We start from the raw sequence: 24,419 nt of genomic DNA on the forward strand, positions 1-24,419 counted from the left end.
AGACTTCATCCTCAGATAAGACAGACTCAAATTTCAGACTTTTGAAGTAAGAAAAAAAACATAAAGGCACTAATTCATTCTATCTATAAAAAGGAAGCTCACTTGAGAGCTATTTAAAGGTGAGATGAGCTGGCTTTTAGGGCCCAGGTGTGTGAGCCGAACATCCACTCGTGTTTTTTTTCCACAACAAGCTTTGTGGTTGTTCCCTTGCACGTTAAGATTGAATTTGTTCCACATCGTCACACGCTTTTACTGCTAACCGATTGTTTTTTTTTGACTCAGTCAGAAGCTCAAGCCTGCCGATTAGCGCTATGTCGAGATGTTCTGTGCAGTCAAAGGCGACCTGATACTCCGGTTTCTAACATCTACTTTCACGTTAATACCAAACAGATGGCTTGGAAAAATACCCAGCAAGATAACTCGGTTAAGCGGCCCGTCTGAGAATCAGCGACACCTGCAGCTCCCACCAACACACTTACCGCTAATACACTCCTTTTGCAATAAGACTAGTAAGTAAAATGTCAAAAACGCCTACGGGGATTTCAAGCTAATTGATTTATTGATTGATTTTGGTTGCCGTTTTGAAAAATTAGAAGTTCTTCTTCCTTTAAGAAAAAAAAACGTAAAAAAAAAAAACCCCAAATTGTCACATGATTGCTTGGCATCACAATCTCACTCAATAAGGTGTTTTAAGGTTTTTTACCAATAAATATGGAGGAAGCTGTGTGTAAGTACGTATGTTCACAACAATGATTTTTCAAAACGATAGCGGTAGCTGAAAACCCAACAGTCACTTTAGTTCACATCCGTCCACTGGTCAGCATGAGGAGTCATCGAAAGGAAACCGAACCATTTGTGGGAAATTTTGGATAGATTTTCTACTGTCCATGTTGAAATCAGCTAACACCGTCCTAACACGAGGCACTGAAGTCGCCACAGAACCATTTTCTCCTGACTGGGGCACATTCGACTTTTCGCCTGTCTGTAGCCTGCATGTTATTATTTCGAGGAAAGTAAAGCTTTGAGGAAAAAGCAATGAGCATTGCTTCTGTTAAAGTCAAGTTTCACGCAGAACCAAAAGCATTTATAGGGGATATAAAATAAATCTGGAGCTAAGCACGAAGTGCGCGAAAGCTCTTCAGGACTGGCAGCTCTTTGATTCTGAAGCTTGTTTTGTCTGTTCAAGCATCCGGCCTCGCAAATCCACCCCAGACACGTAGCTGACACTCCACTTCCTCAACGGAGATGTGGTGCAGAAGAAGCAGAAGCTGCTTTTCTCTCTCACAGTGATCCAGCTCTCTCAATCTGAATAAAGTAGCACCTCATAGTTGATGATTCCAGAGCATATATTGTGTAGATTTTTGGCTCTCTGAAGGTTACCCCTTGCTCAGCATTTACATGTGCAGAGATCTCTCGGCGGTGGTGCTGAAGGGAATCCAAACATTGGCTTATAAGGTGCGGCTCACGGTAAGGTCTTTACTCAGTCTTGCAGAAAGGATAGAATGTTAAAGAACAAACGGAGGAAGGGGATGGAAAAGATCTCACCTTGGCAAACAGACAGAAAATCCACTCTGTCTTTATTAACATCCCACTGGACAAAACCCTCGAGCAGAAGTGAAGCTGGAACGTACATGTGTGCACACTGAGAGCTACTCATTCATTCAGGGACAAAACGAAATGCCAAAGCTGATGCGCTGATCTATATTACATTTCATGAGAGGCCTTTGTGTTGGTGTGTTCTCATGCAGGTTGAGTGAAGGTGACTGTGGCATCTCAGCAACTCATTTCCACTTCAGAACTGAGTTCCGCAAAATAATAAGTGGAAATGAAAACTAAGGACTGATGTCACGCGGTGCTTGGGAAGCATCACACAGCATCAACAAACTCCAAGATGTTTATTTGAGATTTTATGTGATGCACTTTACAATGTAGAGCAAGATTGTTAGGTGGAAAGACAGGAATAAATATATATTTTTTAGAAGTCTACAAATCTGAAAAGTGTGGCATACATTTGTATTCAGCCACAGCCCTCTGTAAATTCACCTTTTGCTGCAATTACATCGGCAACTCTCTGGCATATCCTTTGTTTCTTCACGCTATGCACAAATAGAGGAAATTGCTTTGTTTTTTTTAAACCATCCTTCTTTTCAAAATAGCTGAAGCACAGTCGCTGAGCATCAGCAAATATAAATGTTCTGGCCTTACAATTTGGTTTTTGATCTGGACTTTTAACTAGGCCAAATCAAACATGCAAATATTTTGATCTAGACCATAAAGTTGCAATTCCCAACTGCTTCGTTTCGATCTAGTCACATAAAATCTCCCCCAAAACTTCTTGAGATAGCTTGGTGAAACGTGGAAAGGTTTGCAGGGTACGAATACTTTTGCGTAAAAGTGTAATATATTTTCTAAAATGTGTCATCCCCGCAAGCAATGCAGGAGTCTTCCTAAGCTTTAAAAAAGTCGATATATTCTCTGTACTCTGAGCTCCACACTGAGCTGGAGTTTAAACTCTGAAAGGCCAGAGTGCTACGTCCCACAAGTCAACACATGGACTCTGGGGACACTGACTGCTGCTGACATGAAGGCAGCTCTCCAGCAAATGACCTTTGATAGGCATCTGCAACTTTTCTGAATTTGTAACATATGAGAGTCACACAGTGTGGATGAATGCCTAAAAAGATAGCATGGTAAAAATAGGCAATGGTGAGAGACTTTGTGGCACTGGCTGCTATCACTCTGCGGCTTACAATGATATATAATTAGTGACAGAGAATTTTTTTTTTTCCTTATAAAGACGAATGTCGCACTGGGGTGTGGGTGGTTGTCTTTGCCATCTTGGGTCCCTGCCGACTGGAATCGGAGTTTTGTTTTCGTCGGGACTCGGGCCAAACCAAAATTAGTCTCAGGCGACCTGTGAGACGTCAAAGTGATCTCTGCAAAAAGCTGAGGCAAATTCCATGAAGCTAATCTGGGCTGGAGACAGGCTGAACATCTGTCTCAAAAATAAACCCCAAAATAATACTGGGATGATAAATGGCGACTGGTGAAAGCAAAATGTCAGCGATACCTCAGGTTGTCTGGCAAAAGCAACCAAACAGAAGAAAGTAGCAGTATTATGTATTTTCTAGGAACAGCTCCACTTTATTGCACAATCAAGTATCTATGTTGCCTTCAGTTGTCATAAAAATGCTGCTTATATCAAACACACCTTAAAAAAAATCTGCCTTGAAATTGGCCTCCGTCTCTTTAAGAAGCTCCTGCTCTTTCCAACACAGCATGTCATCACAACAATGCTTTTCTACTATGCTGTTTCTTGGGACCGTTGGACTGAGAAGTAGTAGTAGTAAGTTGTAAGATAAGCTAAGCAGATGAGCAGTTCCACCAGGGGATTGCTAATTGCTGCTGCCGCTAGTCGGTAGGAGCTGAGTGGCGGGGGAGGAGGGTTCTGTTAGGTGGAAGCTCAGCTGGAGACTGCAGCTGCAGGGAGGAGCTTCGTGGATAAGATGACAGCAAACATTTCTACACCCAGAATGGCTACCAGGGGAGATTCAAGGATTGCTCAAACATGCAGAAGGACCATAGCAACACTTATAGGAATGTTTTTGATGAGGGAATAACATAATCAAATGACACAATGCTCAAAAAAGTCAATTTTACAAATACAATATAATTTTTGTCTCACTTATTTCTGCCTGTTCCTTCTTGTGGATTGAACGGGTCCCGGTTTTATAGCTTTCTCCTACAAACATTTGACCGCAGCACATTAAGATGGAAGAGTTAAGGGCAGAATCTTAGATAAAGCTCAAATAGTCCAATAAAGTTTTATTTACTCTGTAGTGTTTTCTTTAAATAAAAATCATAATATCCCACTCTACTCTGCTTTTCTCCTTCTACCTTCTTCCTTTTTCAGACAGAATGCATTTGGGCGGTTCTGATTTTACAGCTTCTTCTGGGAATTTTATCTGTATTTACCCTCTGAATGCTGAGAAACAGGTAATCAAGAGTCCACAAAGCCACAGAGGGTTCCTTGGCTACTAACAGACAACTTAACAAACAAATGTAACACAAAAACAACTGTGTTTTTGTTGTTGTATTGTTATTTGAAACCTGGAGCAAGGCTGTTTCCCTAAAAAGTGAAGCAGGAAGATTGCATTACTTTGTCTCGTGAATTTTGTTAGTCTCTGGCTTCTCACTGCAGAAAACTAACCAACAGGTTCTGAGCTCAAGGCCTAGCTGCAGGGACATTAATCATTTTGCAGTCTTTTTGTTTCCCGTTATTTTTTTTATTTTTTATTTTTTATCTGAACAACATGTGGAACCTGAAGGAAATTTAAGGTTTGATACTTTGTTTCTGCTTTCAGCAACATCCGTTCTGTTTTAAATTTACAGCTTAAAATAATGAGAATCAGCTTCGACGACCAAACTTGTGTTCACAAACAAGCAATTTGACTACAGCTTTACATGCTTACAGTGAACCGATATTATTGAATAAACCAAACACATAAACTAAAAAAAGCCCTCTGTGGTTTTCTTGACTTCTTGCTACCTTTGTCTCAGTATTCAAAGGGAAATGCTAAATAACAGCTGTTCCCAAGAAATGCTTTTAATTTTAGTTTTTTGAACCAGTTTGTGGTTTTAAAGGTTTTAAATAAATTACAGTTTCAGCAAGAAATATTTCCATCCTGTGGTTTGATGTGCTTTTAATGAGATACCAGTGACTGGAGTTTCCCCCAGCTGTATGGAGTGTAGGGTAACGCAGCCCTTACCTGCACCTGTTACAGTGAAATGTCTTCCAGCTGACAGAAAGAAGGCTATTATCCTGTTCCCTCTCTCAGAAAAAAGACACATTTGGCTGTTTGGATATATTTCAGTATGGGAAACCAAACTCAGTCCTAGTAAGGTAACAGTGTTTTAAAACTGCAGTTGGCAAATGACAAAATATGTGCAGCCAAATGAATTGCTTAGCCAATAAGCTGGTCAAACTACTATTACTTATAAAAGGCAAAAAGAAAAACTACATATTAACCAGTCATGTTTACTCATAGATCTGTTTTCATGCAACATTTCTTCCCGGTTTCTTATTTTTCTTTGTTCTAAACCTAAACACTGAAATTAAGCCATCAATGTCACACAAGAGTAATGTGACTAGCTTTAAACAAATTTACTTAGTAGAAAGAAAAGCAAAAAACTGTAGGCTGTATAGGCTGCTGACCCCTGTCCAAGAAGAACAGAAGAAATGCCTTCTTCTTTTCCTTTTCCAATTATCACTCATTAGACGAAGCAGATTCAGAGCACAGCGCTCGCTGTGTGTCATAACGTCCTGGCTTCACGGGGCTCCTGCTCCCTCATTGTTTGTCTGGACGGACAGGAGGGGAGGGTGGGCAGGCAGAGGGCAGAGCTGGACGTGACACCCCCTCCCAGCTGTGTTTTCACCAACCCTCCACTTCCTGTCCGCTGACGCCCTCGTAGGCACAGCTTCACCTACAACACGACGGCTAGAGGAACGCCAGGCGATCAGTCGCTGTAAGCCTTTTGCTGATTTGGACTCTGTTAAGGGGTCCAGACCTTAACAGAGTCCAAATCAGCAAACTGTTTTGAGTCTGAGCTAAACATCCAGGAATTCAAAAATTGGCTGCTATAAGATCTCCTTTTAAGCACAACACGAGGCCACCTATGCAAATGAAGACAGACCAACTTAGCATGAATATTTAGAGATTGCCCTAAAACTGGAAAGCAAAGTGACCTGCAGAAGCAACAAAACTTGAAAGTTTTTAACCTTTTCTCAGGTTACACATTAAATTTTAATCTTTTTCATTTGAATTTTGCATCTTGGACAAATGGTGCATAAGAGTGAAATGGAAAGTAAATTGTTTCAATTTTATTTGTAAAACTTTGCTTTGATTCCTCTAAATGAAGTCCAAGTTTGATTCTGAATTGCCTTCAGAGGTTACACAATGACCACAACATGACGCTGAAGCACGGTAGTGGCAGCATCATGTTGGGAAGATACCTTTTGTTTCAGCAGTGTAGACAGAAGCATGCAGAGCTGAGTGAGAAAAAAACATTTGGGATGCTGTGAAAGATTTGAGGCTTTCACAGCGACAGTTTGATCAAATGTCTGAAACTCCAGTTCCCAAGACTCACAGTCAGCTTTTAAATGCAACTCTTCACACGTGTTGGAAACGTTGCTGGAGTTGAATATTCTGGGTTTATTCAAAACATGTGTTTAGAATGCCTCAGTCAAAGTTCAGACTTTAATCCAATTGAATCCATGTCCAGACTCGAAAACCGATGTTTGTAGGCCATCAAATCTTGATTTGGAATGGGTTGTCTCTCAAGTTACGTGTGTGTGTGTGTGTGTGTGTGCGTGTGCGTGTGTGTGTGTGGGTGGGGGGGGTGATGACCAAAAAAGTTGCTTTAATCTGCATTACCTTCATTTGTAGTGGTCAAATAAAAGTAAATTAGGTTCATTGTGACTGTGTTCACAGCAATAGCAAAACGTTCGCAGTTCAGTCTCCTGAACTGTGCATGATATTGGCTTTTACTACAAAGTACACAGATCAATACAGGGAAAACAGGTTATAGTTTAAACAGCAGGAAAAAAAATATTTTCAGTCCACAAGCTGCTTAGTCAAGGATGGGCTGATACTGAATTCATGAATGTGACACATCCGGCTTTTAGCAAAAATTCAGGACCACAGTGGAAGGGAGTCATGTGACATGTTTATAAAGCCGGTGTTTCATGAGAATATGAGCCCAAGTGTAGAGTTTCAACCCATGCTTGAAAGAGCAAAGCATGAGCTGAATTGCATGTATATGACCTTTGATTTATGATGTTCTGCTCTCCCCGCTTTGCACTCTGCTGTGCCGTGGTGTTCCCAAACAAATGCCGCTGGAAATGCGGTTCACACGGACCGAACGGTAAGAAAACAGAGTGGGATATTGCAATCGCAGTGAAAGGAGAGACATTTTTGGGATCTATAATTGTTACACTAAACAATCCACCTAATCAGCTTTTCACATTTTAGGGGGCGGGGGAGATTATAAATTCCAACTTCCTCTGGATTTACTTTGACTGTGTGAAAATAAAATCATGGGACCAAGGCCTTGTGCTAAAGATCATTCATTAAAAAACACTACTGTGAGTCTGAGGGAGAAATCTACACAAACTGGACAAAGCCACCATAAAGATGTTTTTTTTTTCTTCCTGTTTTACAGGTAGCTGCTGAGGAGACATCAGGTTTAACAGGGACAATGATATCCCTGACAATAAAAAACAGGAGCTGGCCAGACGTGTGTACATATCAGGGGGAGGAGGTCGGGTGTCTATTTGTGCACAGCTAGTGAACGTGCTGCCGAGGCCTCGCCTCAGAAAGCACGCTCTCATGCCAGTCTGTCATATGGTGTCAGTGTTTCCCGTGTGTAATTACAGCTGGGGTAGTGGGAATAACAAAAGACAGTCGGCTACTGTGATGATGACCTTTGACAAAGGAGGCATTCAGCTTCCTGCCACCATAACTGGAACGGACAGTGCACTCAGCAAGAGACGAATTATCCATAATCGTGCATGCCACGATTTAACGGCATAAGGATTTTTACTGTATATTGCTGATTATTGTGGCAGTTCAGCCTTGATCCTTGTATTTGCTTTTGTAGAGTCAAATTACTGGTAAACAATAAACTGTTATTAGAAGCCGGCACTTCCTGGTCCTTGATTATAAGCAGGGTTGCGATTTCCCTTTGGATTTAAAAGAAATGTACGGCTTAATGGTAATCCTAATTTTTCCCACTAGCAGCAACGGAAATTATCCGTGTTGGTCTCTCTGTTTGTAGTTGTAATGCAGCAATGAAAGAGTCTCCACCCTGAGGTTGGGGAGGTTTATTGTTTGAGCCACAGAGTTGTTTGGACCGAAAGAATTGTGGGAAACATTCTCACCATTTCAGTCACATGAACCACACCGACCTCCATAACTTTCTCTTTGTACAATTTTTATTTTTTTTGTAGGTACCATACTAGCAAAAATGATTTGCCATTTCACAGATTTTCTCTGTTTTTACTGTTTTTATCATCACACTGTTATAATTATAGGGCACTATAATTTCTGCTACGTGCAAAATGCGGACAGAATCACGGAATTTAATAAACAAAATGGAATCCACAAGAAAATGCGGAATTTCACAGAATCAGCCGTCATCAGCGAGAAGGGAAGGATATATACTTCCTTTGGTGTTTTAGCCGCTACGTCTCCCTTATCCGCTGTTACCTGGCTAGGCAGGGCTCTGCTCTCCCCTCCACACAAACAGAATAATCCGGTCAGAAACACTGATGTCTTCTCAAAAAAAAAAAAAAAAATCAAATAACTCAATGCTTAGCGTAAGCTACAGGGTCAGTGAGTTTTATGAAACAGAAGAAAACTCAACCGAGAAAACTCAACAGCTGCAGTTGCAGGAACATGAGAGCTAAACTCTGACAGTAATCGCTCCACTGGAGATGTTTGTGACAGATGGAAGAAATAAAAATTAATACAGGCCGTGATCACTACTGACATTTTAGAGAACTTCATGCTTCACTCTTTAGACAAGCTTTATGGATGTGCTGATGTCATTTTCCAACAGGAACTGGCACCTACCCACGATGCCAAACGGCGCTTTAACGACCACAGCACCACAACCACCAACACCCTGACATGACCGAAACCCCAACAAGAATCTGAGGAGGATCGACAAGAGGAAAAGAAGAGGCAGAAAAATAAACACTGCAGAGAAACTGCAGGTCGCTCGTCCATATTTCTGCATTACACTTTCTTTTTTATTGTTTTTATTTACAGTTCAAATGACCTGAAAAAAATGATCATTTACAAGTGCAATTTCTGAGTTGTATCTTTAAATGTGTCATGAAATGAAAAGGCCAATTCGGTACACATGTTTATTAGCATTCCCTCTACAGAAAAGCGACTTCAATATGAAAAGAACTTTTTTTTTTTTTTTTCAATTTTGGTCTCTGAGTAATTATTTTCAAAGCCTCTACCTCTAAAATGTTCCAGCCAAGAAGGCAAACAGACATTTTAAAAACAACAAAAACCCAGATCATGAGCATCAACTGTACTGAGGCGATCAGCAGTTTCAGGTTGCAGTCAGAGAGCAGAGGTCATTTTCTACCAGAAACCCGTGAGTTTTACACATGCTTCAAACCTCCACACCCCATAAATCACTGCCCACAAGGTTCGGTAACTTAAGCATCTGCTCAGCCGTTGTCTTCTGAACTAAACGAATAATGTAGGACTGAGTAATGCTCATGATATTTCATGGATTGGTATATTTCTTAGCGGTGTTAAGCTGAAGAATCTGTATGTTTCCATTAAGACACATTTCCGTTGAGCCCATAACAAGGTGCCAAAAGGACAGGTTTCTCCTCTAAGGCTGGATCAAAACAAAAGCCTTCAGATCAGGCTCTGTCAAAGGCTTCTCTTATTTAGTATTTGAATATCTAAATTTATCCTACCAATCATAAACAACTTACCTTTCTTGTAAATATATGAATGTCTACTATTTATAAATTATTACAAGTCAGATAAGAAGTCTGAGCATTATGCCGAGGCAAGTGAAAGTCACTTTAAAAACGTATTCAATAAAAACAAACATCCAAACGCAAAGACCTCAATCTGATGGTTTATAACAGGGTCTGAGCTCAGCACAAGCTTTAATCCTACTTAGGATGACTGGAATAAAGTTACAATTGAAAAATGTGTTAATTAGAAAAAATAATTAGGAAAAATTTGCTAAATAATAAAAGGAATTTGGTCACTTCTTATGGTTGAAAGGTTTCGGCATTTATGTATAAAAAGGTTATTTTTTTCTGTATGATTGCATCCTATCTGGCTGGACTACAAAAAAAAAAAGCTACTGTAAATTGAAATTTTGGTTATTCTGAATGTAACAGCACGCTAATGTTGTTGTTCATTATTTATTGTTGGTCATTATTTGCGCTCTAGTGGTTTCCAGATTTGCAGCAGAGAGTTTATAGATTGAAGCTCAGTTAAAAAATGTTCTGTATTGCTGGTCAGAACATTTTAGGCATCAAGGCAGAAATATTCTTCCCCCACCTGCTAACTGTGCATCAATTCATTAGCATAGAGAGTGTGGAGATATCCGGACAGAATTGGAGTAACAGTATAGAGAAGGTTAAATCTTAACCTCTGTGTAGTTAGGTTAATCATCACTATGATCTTTCCACAGTGTCATACTCCAAGTGCCTATTCTAATCTAATCATTCTAATCATTCAACAGACACTAAAAGTTGGGGACAAAAGGTCAGGACTACAGCGAGCCACGTTCATCTCCTCGCATGAGTTCTAATCATTAAAGAAAGGCCAGACCCGAATCTAACCAAACATCTTTGGTGACACTTGAAAATAGCCATTTACAGATGCTTTACCTAAAATCTGACAGAGTTTGATCTGGTTTGTAATAAAAGATTAACAAAACGTTTAGTCTCTAGATCTACAATGCTGGTCAAAATGTACTTTAAAAGCCTTTGCAACTGCAATTGCATCGGAAAATTTGGCCGATTAAATTTTCTGATGTAAAATTGTAAAAGGCAGAAATATTATGCCTTGATAATATTTCTTGCAAACTGTAAAATTTTGCATTCCTATATTTGTTGACGGGGACTGAATTGTAAGTGTCACACTTTACAAACTTTAGTTAGAAACAGTTTTGGAGCTATGGATTATGTTATTTTCACCTCTGAATTATCCCGCCTTAAATAAAATAAGTCGGTGGTTGTAATTCGACAAAAATGTAGAGAAGTTGTAGGGCACTGAAAACTTCAGTGCCCTACAACTCTGAAGGGATTTAAGCAGTAAAAATTCCATGCAAACTTTCCAAAAATGTTGTTCAGTTTTCACTCAGCTCACACTCAAGTTTGCAAGAAATATTATCAAGGGAATAGAAACAATTAAGGTTTCAAGAGGTAGAGCAAAAACGAAAAAGAAATGCACATAAATAAACAAGTTTTATTATGATGTGAGCTGATTCTTTCTCCCAGGACGCGCATGAATAATCTTAATCATTTAAAGCCAACTGTCTGAAACAACTAGAGACTTGAAGGGAGGCATTCCTAACTCTTGTTGTTTGTCTGACTCAGAAACTATAGAGAATGTTAAAGTAAGAGCCAACACCTTCTTTAAATTTACAAGCTGGAAACAGAAAACACAGACAAGGGAGTGGTGGAAACATGAAGCCGTGAAGCCTTTAGAGCTGTGACCAAAGCAATCTCCATGAATAAACATCTGGAGGTGGGTCTGCACAATCTGCAGGCATGGAACAAGCTCCATCCATCAATGCTCAATCAACGATAGATGGATCCAACTTAATGTGTTGGAAAAGTAATCGTGTCATTTATATAATTTTTCCGGATGTGTTGTGCAAATGAATAATGCTAAAACCGACACAGCTGTTTTCCGAGAGGAAGCCTCGCAGAACCTGGCAGATTTCTCCTCTTACATCATTACAGGTGACGACTCTATTAAGAGCGATTAAAGCGTTCCCCTGTAGGGTTCTGGAGTAACTTTTAGTGAACGGCAGCAGCGTTGCATCCCTGTTCCTGAGAGCTGCTCCACATTCATCTCTGCGCAGTTATCTGAAGAGACCCTACAGAGCGGAGGAAAGCGGAGCGGTGCAGAGCGCTGAAAAGCCGGGATCAATGGAAGCAATCCCCACGAGTAGCACGAGCTCAATCTCTCCCTGTTGTGAAAGAAAAAGGCCACTCCATGTGAGAGGGGTTTTGTGAAAATGGAAATATGACTCAGAGAAGGAGAGAGAAGAGACTGGTGGGTCTTTGACAGGAGGGTGAGTCAGCCGTTCATTTTATTCACGATCGACATCAATGGTTTTCCACTTGTCACCACCGTCGAAGCCCACAATCCCCGTCCCCAACAACCACCTCCCCTTCTCCATGGTGGAGGTCCCTCACAAAGACTTCTTTTGTTCTCTGCGTCGACCGTTTCTCATCTCCACTGATCTGATCCTGTATGAATATCTCTGCAGGAAAACGACAAACGGGAGAACAGGCCGGCTCATGAGGGACGACGAACCAGAAGAAGAGCAACACAAAGACCCCCTTTTATGGGAAACTGGTTTGGTTGTTCTTATTTTCTTTGAAGCGTCTTTCAGCTATTAGGTAAAAACTCAGACTTGTTTGTCACCTGGACTGGGTTACCTGGTTGGCACCATCTGCCTTTTCATTAAAATTACTCCACAGCTTCCTTTGTTCTTGAAGGTGCTTTGTCATTATTTTCTGCCAGTGCTCTGTCTTTGTCTTCTTGTTGCTCAAGTACCTGCTTTTTTGTTTCATGATGTGGACTTTCTGCTACTGCTACCGCCTGTCAATGAGCCTTCATTTTGTTTAAATGATCCAGTCCAGAATAGCTTGACGCAAAGGCTGCAGCTAACTTAAACAGCTCCAGTCTAAAACACGTCGCAGATGTTTATGTGAACGTGATTTAACCTTTCGCTGTTTTGCACTGGAAGGTTAGTTGCGTTCAAAATCTTTCCAGTTCTGTGTGCCACACACTTGGAAAAGAATATTTAAAGTGTCTGACGTAAATGTAAAACGGTAAAATGTTATGGCAGTTTAGTTGAACTTTTACTAAGTTTTAGACTGCCTTAATTTTCCATATGCTAGTTATTCAGGATTGAAATGTTTTTCATGCTTGGTGCTGCATAAATGCCTCATGAGTTTCCACCTCTTATTTCCTCTGTAAATACTCAACAACTTCTTTGCAAATACCCATCTAGTGCAAACATGATAATAGTTTAAAGGTCCATAATAAGGATCACATAAACCTCCATGACATGTTTTAAGGTAAAGATTGTTTTGAAACAGCAAAAGTCTGCTTTGTTTTGGTAGCTTTCTTGCATTAGCTTTAGCCTTTTGGACCTTTGGACTAATACAACAGTTATCTACCACAGGTAAGATATTTCTGCCTTTAAATTTTTAATGGAGCTCCACCTCAAAAATAATGCAATTTCCATATTCCCACCTGTCCCAGTCCTTAGGTTTAGTGTGTTCCTGTTCAGTTAGATGTGTCTCAATTGTATTGATGATGCACATGGATGGAAAACAAAACAAAACATTACTATCTGGTCCATCTTCTAACAAACAGGATCCACTGCTCCACTTGTGGTAGCTTCACTGTCCCTTCTTGCTGTCTGTTTATTTTAGCATCACCTATCATGCTAAAATAAAGAGCTGCGCCGACAGCCAATATTTTCCTCCAAATCCATAAACTAAATTCCTGAATCAGTTCTTTAATTTTTCCAAGTAGGTTAAATTATTTTGTTTTAACTTGTGTTTTCCAGCACCACTTACAAAATAAAATTCACATAGTGGCATTGGAGCATCTGTTTTCAGGAATACTGAGATAAATCATTTATTTTGTATAGTAAAATTCTCTTCAGGCTCTATGATTTGGGGAACGTAACGTGAGACTGTTGCTGTTAGATTTGAAGTACTAAAGTAAAAGTAGTACCATATTTTTCGGACTATAAGACGCTAGTTTTTTTCCCACGCTTTAAACCATGCGGCTCGTAGCCCGGTGTGGCTTTTCTGTGGATTTTTCTTCAGCCACCAGAGTGAAGCAGGAAGTGAATCATTGGAAGTCAGAATTGGAAATAGAAGAAGAAAGTGCTAATTTTCATTTAGAACAAACACATGCTAGCAGCAGGTACGACGGAGAAACTCTTGAGTTTCTCCACACTCATTTTAAGTTGAAGGCTATCGATCTGGCAGTACAAGAGGTGGAAAACCGAGAGCGGCGGGGATACCAGCAGCTTATAACCTGGTGCGGCTTTTATATGTACATTTCCAGTTTTGTTTTTTTTTGTTTTTCAAAAAATTTGTAGGTGCGACTTATAGTGAGGTGCGCTCTATAGGCCGGAAAATAAGGTAATTGCTCTTAAGATTGCCACAAAATGACTCTTCAAACTGGCAGACGGCAAATTGTTATTGAGGCACCACCATTTAACTTCTTGCAACAGCACAATGGAAAACAACAGTGTTTTGGTGTAAGCCATAAAAACATTGTACAAAATTCAGTCTGACTGTTAAGAGACCCTCGTCCTCTCACTGATTGTTCAAACAACATGAAACGTTGTGTGGTGAAAGTCCAGATCTCAAACAGTCTATCAACAGCAGATCTGTGCAGCCAGCCAGGGCCAAAGTAGACATCGGCATCAAACCGTTGAGCCACCCATCATCCTATTCAGACTATGGCAGAAGCACACAAACGCAGATGACCTTTGGAGTTATGTCAATATTAACTTTTTTCAGACTGTCTCTTTTTTCCTCTGATTGCTTAATGACCAAAACAACTAAAACAAATTAAAAAAATGAATACAACTTCTCAATTTAGAAATCTTGCAGCTGATTTTTGCTTGAGATTAATTTTTCCTATGCAAAAAATGTTTCTCTAACTCCTACAACTCTCCAACATGTGTTTATATCACCTGAAGCTGAAGAAATTTTCCATTTCATGCTAACACATGAAGTGAACTTTGGTATCAATTATAGCAGCCTACAAAGTGGCAAGAAAAATACATAGGATATGACTAATAAACTGAATTTGTTTCCCAGTTAGTAAGTAGTTGTCTTATTAATATCCTTAAAAAGGATTCTGACCTGTGTATAAACAATCTAACCAAGTTGGCGCTTGACGCTTTAAAAAGTGATATTACATAAAAACATGCTGTCTCAAACTCCAAGATGATTTTAATAATAGTGGAATAAATGTACAACTGAAATATGACAGATCAATATTCTGGGATATTAAATGGACCAAACTCGTGCATTTTGTGCTTATGGCATGGTGGCTAATCCGGGAAAGGTATTTTGAACAAACGGGTGAGAATAGTGATTGTTAGCCAAACGCCTGTGGAGATAATATGAGCTTTTAAAACCAAAAACAACTTTACAACGGCAAACGTCTACTTTATGAAAAGATTAAATAGGAGCAAAAGGACTAAAGACACAAAAACAAATATAAAATGTGCAAGAAATGTTTCCAGTGAGCTTCCAGATGAAGCGATTACAAACTGGCTCCAAAGTGAAGAAGTAATGATCCTGTTTTCCATAAAATGAATTGCACAATCCCAGCATCCCACCCCACCCTATTTCATTTAACTACAATAGACTCCTTGTTTTAGGGGAATTCGGGCTGAATGGCACCATGCTACATTATCATGATATTCCTTGACAATGCAGTTAAACGGGCTCATTCAACCCAGATGACCTTCCACAAATCCCAAAGAGCTGCTTGTAGCTGCCCAACAGCACAAAACACGGGCTCATTAAAAACCTAATTTGAAAAGCTGAGGAGATCTAGAGAACTTTCTACTTTTAGTACGGCACCTTTGACACGGAAAAGTGGTTGAGGAGTCAGTACAGTGTTTGTCCTTTTGTGTCGAGGCAAGAAAGTGGGCCATTTCTACTGCTCACCACAGTGACAACATTGTATTCAACTATATGGTGACAAGCATGTTGGGAATGTTTTCCTTTTCGCCTCTTACAAATTTACCATCACACAAGGAATGCCATTTGAAATAAGATTTCTTTTTTATTGTTGTTGTAAGGCCATAAGGATCTCATACCACATCAAAAGTACAAATGTCACTAAACAATGTGGTTTTTCTGTGCTGTGGTATTATTTAGTCACATCATGCAACACAGTCAGTGGCTAAGAGACGTACTGAGAAATCGAGCGATTTTATGCTTGATTGCTAAACATAATACAGCGAAATGCTCTGGTTTATACTATTGGAGAGCTCAATTTTAGCTATATTGTGATATGTTGATTTTGGAAATCCTGGCAGGCCTTCGGAAATCTCACATGTAATGTAAAGCTCTTCCAAGTTTACATGTAAGTATTTTGAGGGCGGCAGATGAAGCGTTAATTAATCTAATCCTAAGAAGGTTTAAATATGAATCAAACATTAAAATAAATAAAATACAATGAAATAAAACAAGAACTCATTGAGGTGGTGGGGTGTGGGCATTATAATTTCTCAAAGCAGTTTATCTGTGGTTTAAATATGAAACGTATACTCTTGTCCTGTTACATTAGAGAATGTGACACAAAAAAGTGACACAAATCTTGTTTTGTTTTTTTGTCATAATATGAAAAATATAATTTATAATTCATACTTTATATGCTATAAAACTATCACAGATCTGCTCTCGCTTACCTGTTTGAGAATGAACTTGTCCTGGTGGTTGACGTGCCAGGCGATGAGAACATGAACGGTGGACAGCACAGTCCCACTAAGTACAGCAGCTCTCATTCTGACAGGCAACAGAGTGTAGATAATATAGACGAAGAAGACCGTCCACCAAATCCCCTCTGAGGCACTGCGGGGGGACACCGTCAACACCCCAGAAACCTGCAGGACTATCAGGACCCCGATCACCAGGTAGCTCACAATCCACATGTAGTCTTGATGGAAGCCGTTGCGGTTGCACACGACCATCAAGGCCAGAAAGAGAGTCGTGGCCACTGACAGCACTACGATGTAGGCCACATTAAGTTCAGCGTGGACACAGTGGAAGGCAATCATGACTCCGCACACGACCACCAGCATCCCCATTAGCATAGTGAGGGAGCTCTGGTTGAGTCTGAAGAAATAGCGCTGGTACAGGCGTTCCAGCTTGGCAGACTGAAATTTTTTGGATTGAAAAACCCACATAAGCCATCTCCAGCAGTCTGCAGCAGTCATCTTCTTACACCTTCTCCCTGCTAATTCCCCTGCTTCCTCTTCTGGTTTTTCTTTCCGCTCACCATCCTCCACACAGGGATTTCCTACACCAACCACCCTTTTCCCATAGTGGTCCTCCTGCCAGCCACACCGCAAGCCAAAGTTGCCCCCACTTGCACCTGCTTCACAGTGGTAATACTGGGGGGAAACATTAGGGACTTCTGAGTCCTCTGAGTCCCTCAGGCAGCTCATGTATCGGGGGTTGCATAGTGACGAGCTGTCCTTCCTCTTCTTGCCATTGCGCTCTCCCCATGCCGTCTTTTGGTCATCCTCTCTACCTACGAAGAGGCTTCTGGCCCACGACATCCTGCCAAAAACCAAGAGACAACCAGGTAAATTAACTGAATTTGCAAAGTGCTTTTCTAGCCATACTGACCACTCAGAGAGCTTTACATTAGAGTCACATTCCCCCAGTCACTCCAGGAAACATATCAACATTCATACATTGATACAGCTCTGTGGGTCTTGCCAAGGGGCACATCAACACGTTGGACAAGGAAGACGGGATCGATCCACAATCTCGCTTGCATACAGACTACTCTACCAACTGAGCCACAGTAGCTCCTGGAGAATATTTAAGCTGTATAAAATTGAGGAACCTCTCACCTGTGTGGGCTTTAATGTGTGTAGAAGCACTGTGCTCTTTGGCCAGGCCACTTGTTTATCCCAGCAAGGACACAACATGAGCTCAGAGTCGCCAGAGGCATCAGAGGTTTGGGTGAGTTGAAGTCGCTCTCTTTTTTATTTCCCTTCAGATTCAACTTCTCACACTTTTTTTTATTACCTAAAAGGAAAGAAAACACACATGCAAAGAACATTTTATGTCGATGAGCATTAAATAGGAGTTGGGATAAACCGCGTGAGTCTTGATTTCAGCTGCAATTTTCCGATGGTGTAACCATTTGACTTTTTTCAACAATTCAAAGTGGTAGTGGTAGATTCATTGTGGATATTTTCTTGGAAGACTTTGGGCCTCTTATTGGACATTTCATAAACGGTCCAGCCGACCTGAGTTTTGTTGCTGACCATGTCCGTCCCCTGATGATCACAGTGTACCCGTCTTCTGACGGTTTCTTCTTGTAGGATAATGCGCCATGTCTAACCTCTCAGATTGGTTTCTCAAACATGACAATAAGTTCACTGTACTTCAATAACATCAGCAGTCTCGTGATGTACAATAGGACACTTTTGGTATGAGTTGCAAAGAGATTCATATGATGGATTTGAAGCAATTACATAATACAATCATGTCAGTATGGACCAACATCTCTGAGGAATATTTCACACCTTACTGAATATTTACCAAGGGAAATTAGGGCATTTCTAAAGACACAATTATCCTGAATACATGTTGGTACAAGCAAGAAGTTTGTCATAGTGATTGGTAAGTTTGTGTGTCTATGTGCGCATCTTTAGGTCACTCTGACTCGAGAGTCGATGAGCCAATAGTCATCAGGCTTTTTAATGTTTTTCACATTAGCTGCTTGTAACAGGCAGACAAAATATGTTGCTGTTCTGTTAGCACAAAAAAGTATTGTTGTTGACAGCAAAATGTCCTTGTGTTGCCCATCACTGCAATTTTCCATCAAACCACAAAGCAGAACACAGAACTATTTTAACAATTCTTTTACAGGGATTATTGTTTTTCTGGACTTGCCACTGGGGGCTTTTGGATCACAAAGACAGACTGCATTCTGCTTTCACTTTATCACTGCACTCTACCCTAACGTCTGTGGCCAAGGATGGGTGTGCTTCATTTGACAACAAAGACCCATTGACTGGACATCATCAAAGATCAAGAACTCTTCAATGCAGATTAAATTGTCCCATTCCTCCCCTTCCTTTTACCTTTAACTGCTAACTACAGCAGCATGTGTCAAGGACATTGCAAACCTCTAAACCTAGTAAGCAAATCTATGTTCCATAAGCTGACACTATTGATGAGAAGAGCACAAATAAAAGGCACTTAAAGAGATGCATAATCTCCACCAGTCTTGAATATGAGTTACTCAACCACAACAGGAAAACAACTGAGTTGCATAAAATGCACAGCTGGTTCAAATTCTGACTTTGAAATACATATGAGTGATGGGAAAGTACATTCGTCAACATTAGTGTGGGATTTGGGGAGAGCGGTGCTTCACACAAGCAAGCAATAACTAACACTGCCTTTTTCTCACGAGGAGAAAGCATCATAAACATCTTATTAGATGTAAAACTGTTCTAGAGTAAGATGGAAATAAGCTGTGAAAGCTACAATTCGCTTTTGGAATAGCTAGCTACCGCTTGTAGTAAAATATAACATATGTAATTAAATATGTTGAAAATCCATAGCTTTTCTCATTTAAATTCATATCTGTAGGAGATGTTACACACAAAAAAAGCTCTTTGTGTTCAATGAGCTACTTGTGCTCATGAGGGTCATTCTGCAACCCATCCCCACGATGCAAACACAGAAAAAGGGAATGACCTTTTCTTTTTCTTTCACTAATAGTTCTAGGGTTTATTAAATCTCAAAGTACGTGAAAAGAATCACTGTTCAGTGCATAAATATCTGGTTCTGGTTTGACCACTCTTATTTTACATGGAGATAGTGAAAAGTAATCCAGATTATTTTTATTGAAATAGCACTTTAATTTAGTATTGAATAGGAATCTATAGCCTCTTTCACATAGCAGCTCCTTCATAAAGCTGTGGGGGGCCCCTAAGCTGCCTCTGGCCTTTCATAAAACTCAACTCAAGCCTGCTTCGTCCTGCACACATGCAAGCTTTTAAAATCAAGCTGGCCTTGAGGAACAAAATGAGGTATGGATGAAATGGGTCAAGCATCTCTCATTTTGAAAGGTGAAGCACCTCTGTGCAGTAGGACGTCTAGCATGTATTTCTTAAGTGTCACTGTTAGACAAGAAGCCACACTAGGATGAAGAGCATCAATCTTTTTTTTCTCAGTGCACTTTATCGTGGTCTGTCCATATATAAATATATATAGAACATAAGTTTCTAAAATCAAACTCACTTTCACATTATCCTGCTGCTATTCTTACTTGGTGAGTCCATCTTACGTCATGTGTGAAAAGAGGATCTGCAGGTCAAAGGCATACAGATTGATTTATAGCCCCCTTTCATCTCATTACTTTAAAACAACACAGAAACAGCAAAAATCTGTCTGAACTGGAATGACCTGGTGAATCTTGACTATTGATGTCCATTATTTCTCACATTCAACACTCATTAGATGTGTTGTGCTAAAGTGCACCAATAAAGACTGATTACTGAACTCTAGCTGTGGCTGGTTTCATCATAATTGTCAATGCTTCTGAATAAAACATGTTTTAATAGGTTTTCTGTGCGCTGTGCCTTAGAGCATTGGTCATTTACAGTGGTATGGGTTGTTCAGTGGAAAATGTTGGGGGGTTTTTTCAAACAAATTAAAAAAGTTAATGTATTATCCCTTCAGGATTTTCTTTTATTTACCTCCAGTTATATATGGCCTTATCTTCCTAAAGTGCTTACATTGTAATAACACAGGGGAGCGCCCACCTTCAATGGATTATTTTTATTGAACTTAGTTTATTTATACTGCGAGATTCTAAACAAATGTCAGCTCGAGGCACTTTATAAGACAAATAGATCAATATATACCCAGTTTCAATCGTAGTTATAAATACGCCAGTTAATTGACCACCAAGTGGTCCAAAGTTCTCTTTCTACAGGAAACTTAAATGATTGCATTGAGTCACCGACTTAACAGCAACTCCTCCTCTTAATGAACCATGTGGCAACAGTATACAGTTTATTGCACTGAGTCATTAACTTTGCAGAAATCCCTCATACTGAGCATGTACGCAGTGCCACATGTTCACTGCCATAACTTTTTTTTTTTTTTCATTTTTTAAATCTTTTTAGTGTTGCACAGCCCTTTGACAAAATGTCACCCTGGGCAGTGAGCCATATCACCCAAATCAACTCCACTCCCTGTTATATAGGACAATAGTGTCACTGAATTCCAGGTTGCCCACGCATATACCACTTCAACATTAGTCTGTTCTTAGACTACATGGACATCATTTTGGTATTTACTTGTTGTTGTTTTTGTTGTTGTTGTTGTTGCTGTTTTTAATTGAGACTGTCCTCTGATTCGTGTGGGAAAACATTCTGTAGTCTGCATACAGACATCTGCTATATATCATGAGCTGAATCTGCATCACATGGGCCGATTGGAGTCAGCTGTCCTGCATGCATGCATTACAAATTAGGATTGCAATTTCCATGCAGGCATTCTTGAAAGAACTTAAAGGGGTGCTATTATAGCTTTCTCCCCCCTTTTTTTTAAGCTTTTGACACGGCCCATTAGTCCTGCTGCCATCACTGCTGAGCCTGATGTTAGAAAACATGTTTGGCAATAACACGTGTAGGCCCTGTCGGTCTGGCTGCGGGCAGCCGGCCGAACCGGGGCGCATTACATAACAGGACGCACCAAGAAGCCTACAGGGGAAAGTCGATGGCTCTGTGTGTTCTCATGTATTCTCTTTGCCACAGTTCACGTGGACGTAGAGTTGGACCTGATGGGCTGAAGTGAGCCCGGAGCGCACTGACCGCAGAACAAACTGAGGAGAACTGAATCAAAAGTAAAAAGATTCTGCAAGTGGATCCATCAGCACTGCCAGTGTGCGCAGATAAACAGTCACTACATGCTGATAATCGAGTCCGGGTTGCTCAGAATTGAGTCCACGGGCCTCTCCCTCATTATGTTTTGACTCCAAACATCGCTGGACAAGAATAATGTCAGATCTAAAGCTGTCCAGCAACGCGTTTGTTACAAATCCGGCGAAGACTGGGAAAAGTAAACGAATGGCCGTGTCCCTTTTTTTTTTTTTTTTTTTTTTTGGAGGTATGCTGAGCAGCATTGTTGTGTTTATTCCTGCAAAACAGTCCTGGCTGGTAAACGCCACCGAGACCATTATAACACCAAAAGCCTGTAGTACAGTTCAGCTGTTGGCATTTTTCCCCCGACTGCTGTATCATCTGACTGCATTTCAGCTCTGACAGATTTACAATGCACGGAAGAAATGACCGAAGAGAAGCGCCGTCGGCTACTCACCGTCGGGATATCCATGTATGTCAGAATATATCCGATATACCAGAAACTCCAACGCCGCAGTGGAGCTCCGCTTCAGCCGGCGCGACGCGCTTCAGATGCGGATCCGTCCGAATGGAGAGGGCTCTGGGAAGCAGGAGGGAAATTAGTGGGACAGTCTTCGCTCTTCCCAGTGAGAGCTCAGCATTACAATCCGGACGTCTCTCTCTCTCTCTATTGCTCTCTCTCTCCTTCTTTCTCTCTCTCTCTCTCTCTCTTCCTCCGTTTCTCTCTGTCCCTCTCTCTCACACACACACGCACACACGCGCAAATACACACATATAACCTGCTATCCTTATTTGGACATTGCATTAACTCCCATTCATTCAGCCCAAACTAAAACTTTTAAGCGTACGTATAATTAAACCGAACACGGTCCCTACCCCTCATGTCAGCGCATATATCCGCTCCAACCCGAACCGCCGGAACCTGTCCAGTGAAGGACTAATAATGTCGACAAGGTCAGAAATTATACACCAAAACAAAGTCCTAATGAGGTAGCAAAAGCAGGAACATATGTACTCGTAGGCTACTGCTTTTTTTGTTGTTGTTGTTGTTGTTGTTGTTGGACGCATCAGTCCCCCTAGAGGTGACAGGTTTCAATGCTGCTTTGACGGTGGTTCGGTATCAACCCACTGATTCGAGCTGGTTCCAAACATGCAGATCAAAAGTGGCAGGTGGTCCGTAACAAAAGCTAAACTCAGGAAGAAAGTCAGATTAAGCCAGAGAGCTCTATCTAGTGGCGAAGATATCTAACTTCATCCCACTTTTTAAGAGCGTTTTCACGTGATTGCGTGTAAAATCAACCCTAAAAACTAAATAAAAAGATGAAGGCTGAGCTGGAAAAAAAAAGAATGTTATCCACATTGAGACGAGTTCTCTACCTGGGCTGAGAGGCCACTCAGAGAAGAGGAAGCCAGTAATTAAAAAGCAACATAAAATCCAAATTAAGGTTGGCAAGGAACTGGTTTTTTGTTTTGTTTTGTGATCTGTGTTTAGTCCTGTGTTTAGTTCTGTGTTTAATAAGTGTTTGGCCGCGATGGCCACTGTTATATTTGTAGAGAAAAGTAGGGAAAACATCTTCTCATCTATGAAGTATCATGTGGCAGCATCATGTTGCGTTTTGTTGTAGGAGTGAATGAAGCGCGTCACAAAACACATGAAATCATGACAAAAGAACAACGTGTTGAAATACTGAAGCAGCTTCTCAAGAGACATTGACCAGCATGTTGAAACTTTAGAAAAAAAATTACATTTTAAATAATATCCTTGATTGAATCCAAAAATTAATTGCAAAATGGTTGAAGGATTACAAGTTGATTGCTCATTTAATGTCGTGTGTCATCAGCCCATAGGTAAAAACCGATGATCCTTAGTTTTGACAGCCAAGTTAATGGGATGATAAAATCTTCCTTTTATCGTCTCAGACATCTGTCTGGGGTTAAACCTTTCCTCTGGAGGTGTGACTGGGTAACAGGAATCCATGTGTAAATGTTTGAAAGGTTGATGAGTATCACTTGCAACTCAGCGTCATGATGGATTTAAAAAAAAATCATCTAAGAGTAGAAAAAAAAAGATATTAAAAAAATATTGCATTTAGCTCAAGGATTGCCATAGACACCCAGAAAAAAGACAATTCTGGAAAAAAGTAAATATTACACATGAAAACTTTAGAATGCAAATAAATTAGTTAATATCAGAGAATTAGAAACAAAATCTCACACAGTGTATGTAAATATATGGTTTCAGTTGTTTATACGGTTTTCCTCCCTTGGTTTTCACGTTTATAGTTTGAAAAGCAAACTCTGAAAGAAAAAGCCTCAGCGCCAGCAGCAAGCAGAAGTCACGTGTCTATTATGTTTAATCTGTAAACCTGTCAAGCAGCTTCTGGACTGACAAGAACTGGTAACTCTTTTGTTTTGAAAACCACAGAACACCCTGAGAGATCCCTGAGAGATCCTTGCAAGGACGTGAAAAACTGTTATGATCTGTGTTGTTCAGTATAGTTTATTTTGAGATTTTCTGTGTTTAGTCCTGTTTCCCTGTGAGTCTCTGTCCTGTCCTCCCCGTTGATTGATCCCAGCTGTGTCTCGTTCCTGTATGTAGCCCAGTTATACCGCTCTAAAGTAGGTACGGGCCCCTGAGTTCGTTAAACCCAGTAACTTATGAATAATAACTTAATACACTCTCGTGTTTAAAACCTATGTTGAGTTTCACTCACCTTACAGTAAYAATACTCCAGTACTTTTCTATTCTTCTCACCCAATCATGTAGCGCTGATTAAGAATAATAAACTTCACATACTATCATAAAAAAAATCAAACACACACACCTTTATGAGATTTGAACTCTTGAACATATATTAAACAATAATAATTCACAAAATGCAAATATTTCAGTCTTTAGTTTCACAAACCCTATATTAATAAATGTGGGCCTATGCTTCAATGTCCACCTATGCCGGCAATAA

General features: G+C 40.3%; 1 protein-coding gene across 2 annotated transcripts in view; it reads right to left on the reverse strand.

Moving 5' to 3' along the window:
• LOC103467316 (adenylate cyclase type 6-like) overlaps positions 1-22,484 on the reverse strand; it is a 43,069-nt gene extending 20,585 nt beyond the window's left edge. The window contains exons 1-4 of one of the 2 annotated variants that reach the window (XM_008413589.2): positions 22,333-22,484; positions 21,914-22,036; positions 17,419-17,596; positions 16,246-17,119 (exon numbers count right to left, since the gene is read on the reverse strand). In XM_008413589.2, the coding sequence (XP_008411811.1) occupies positions 16,246-17,118 (873 nt within the window). In that variant the 5' untranslated portion in view covers position 17,119; positions 17,419-17,596; positions 21,914-22,036; positions 22,333-22,484. Of the gene's footprint in view, positions 1-16,245; positions 17,120-17,418; positions 17,597-21,913; positions 22,149-22,332 lie in introns of those variants that run through there. The other variant, XM_008413588.2, reaches the window with a different exon arrangement.
• Positions 22,485-24,419: the final 1,935 nt, after the last annotated feature.

Source organism: Poecilia reticulata, linkage group LG7 (genome assembly GCF_000633615.1).
Source record: "Poecilia reticulata strain Guanapo linkage group LG7, Guppy_female_1.0+MT, whole genome shotgun sequence".
Classification (NCBI taxonomy): domain Eukaryota; kingdom Metazoa; phylum Chordata; class Actinopteri; order Cyprinodontiformes; family Poeciliidae; genus Poecilia; species Poecilia reticulata.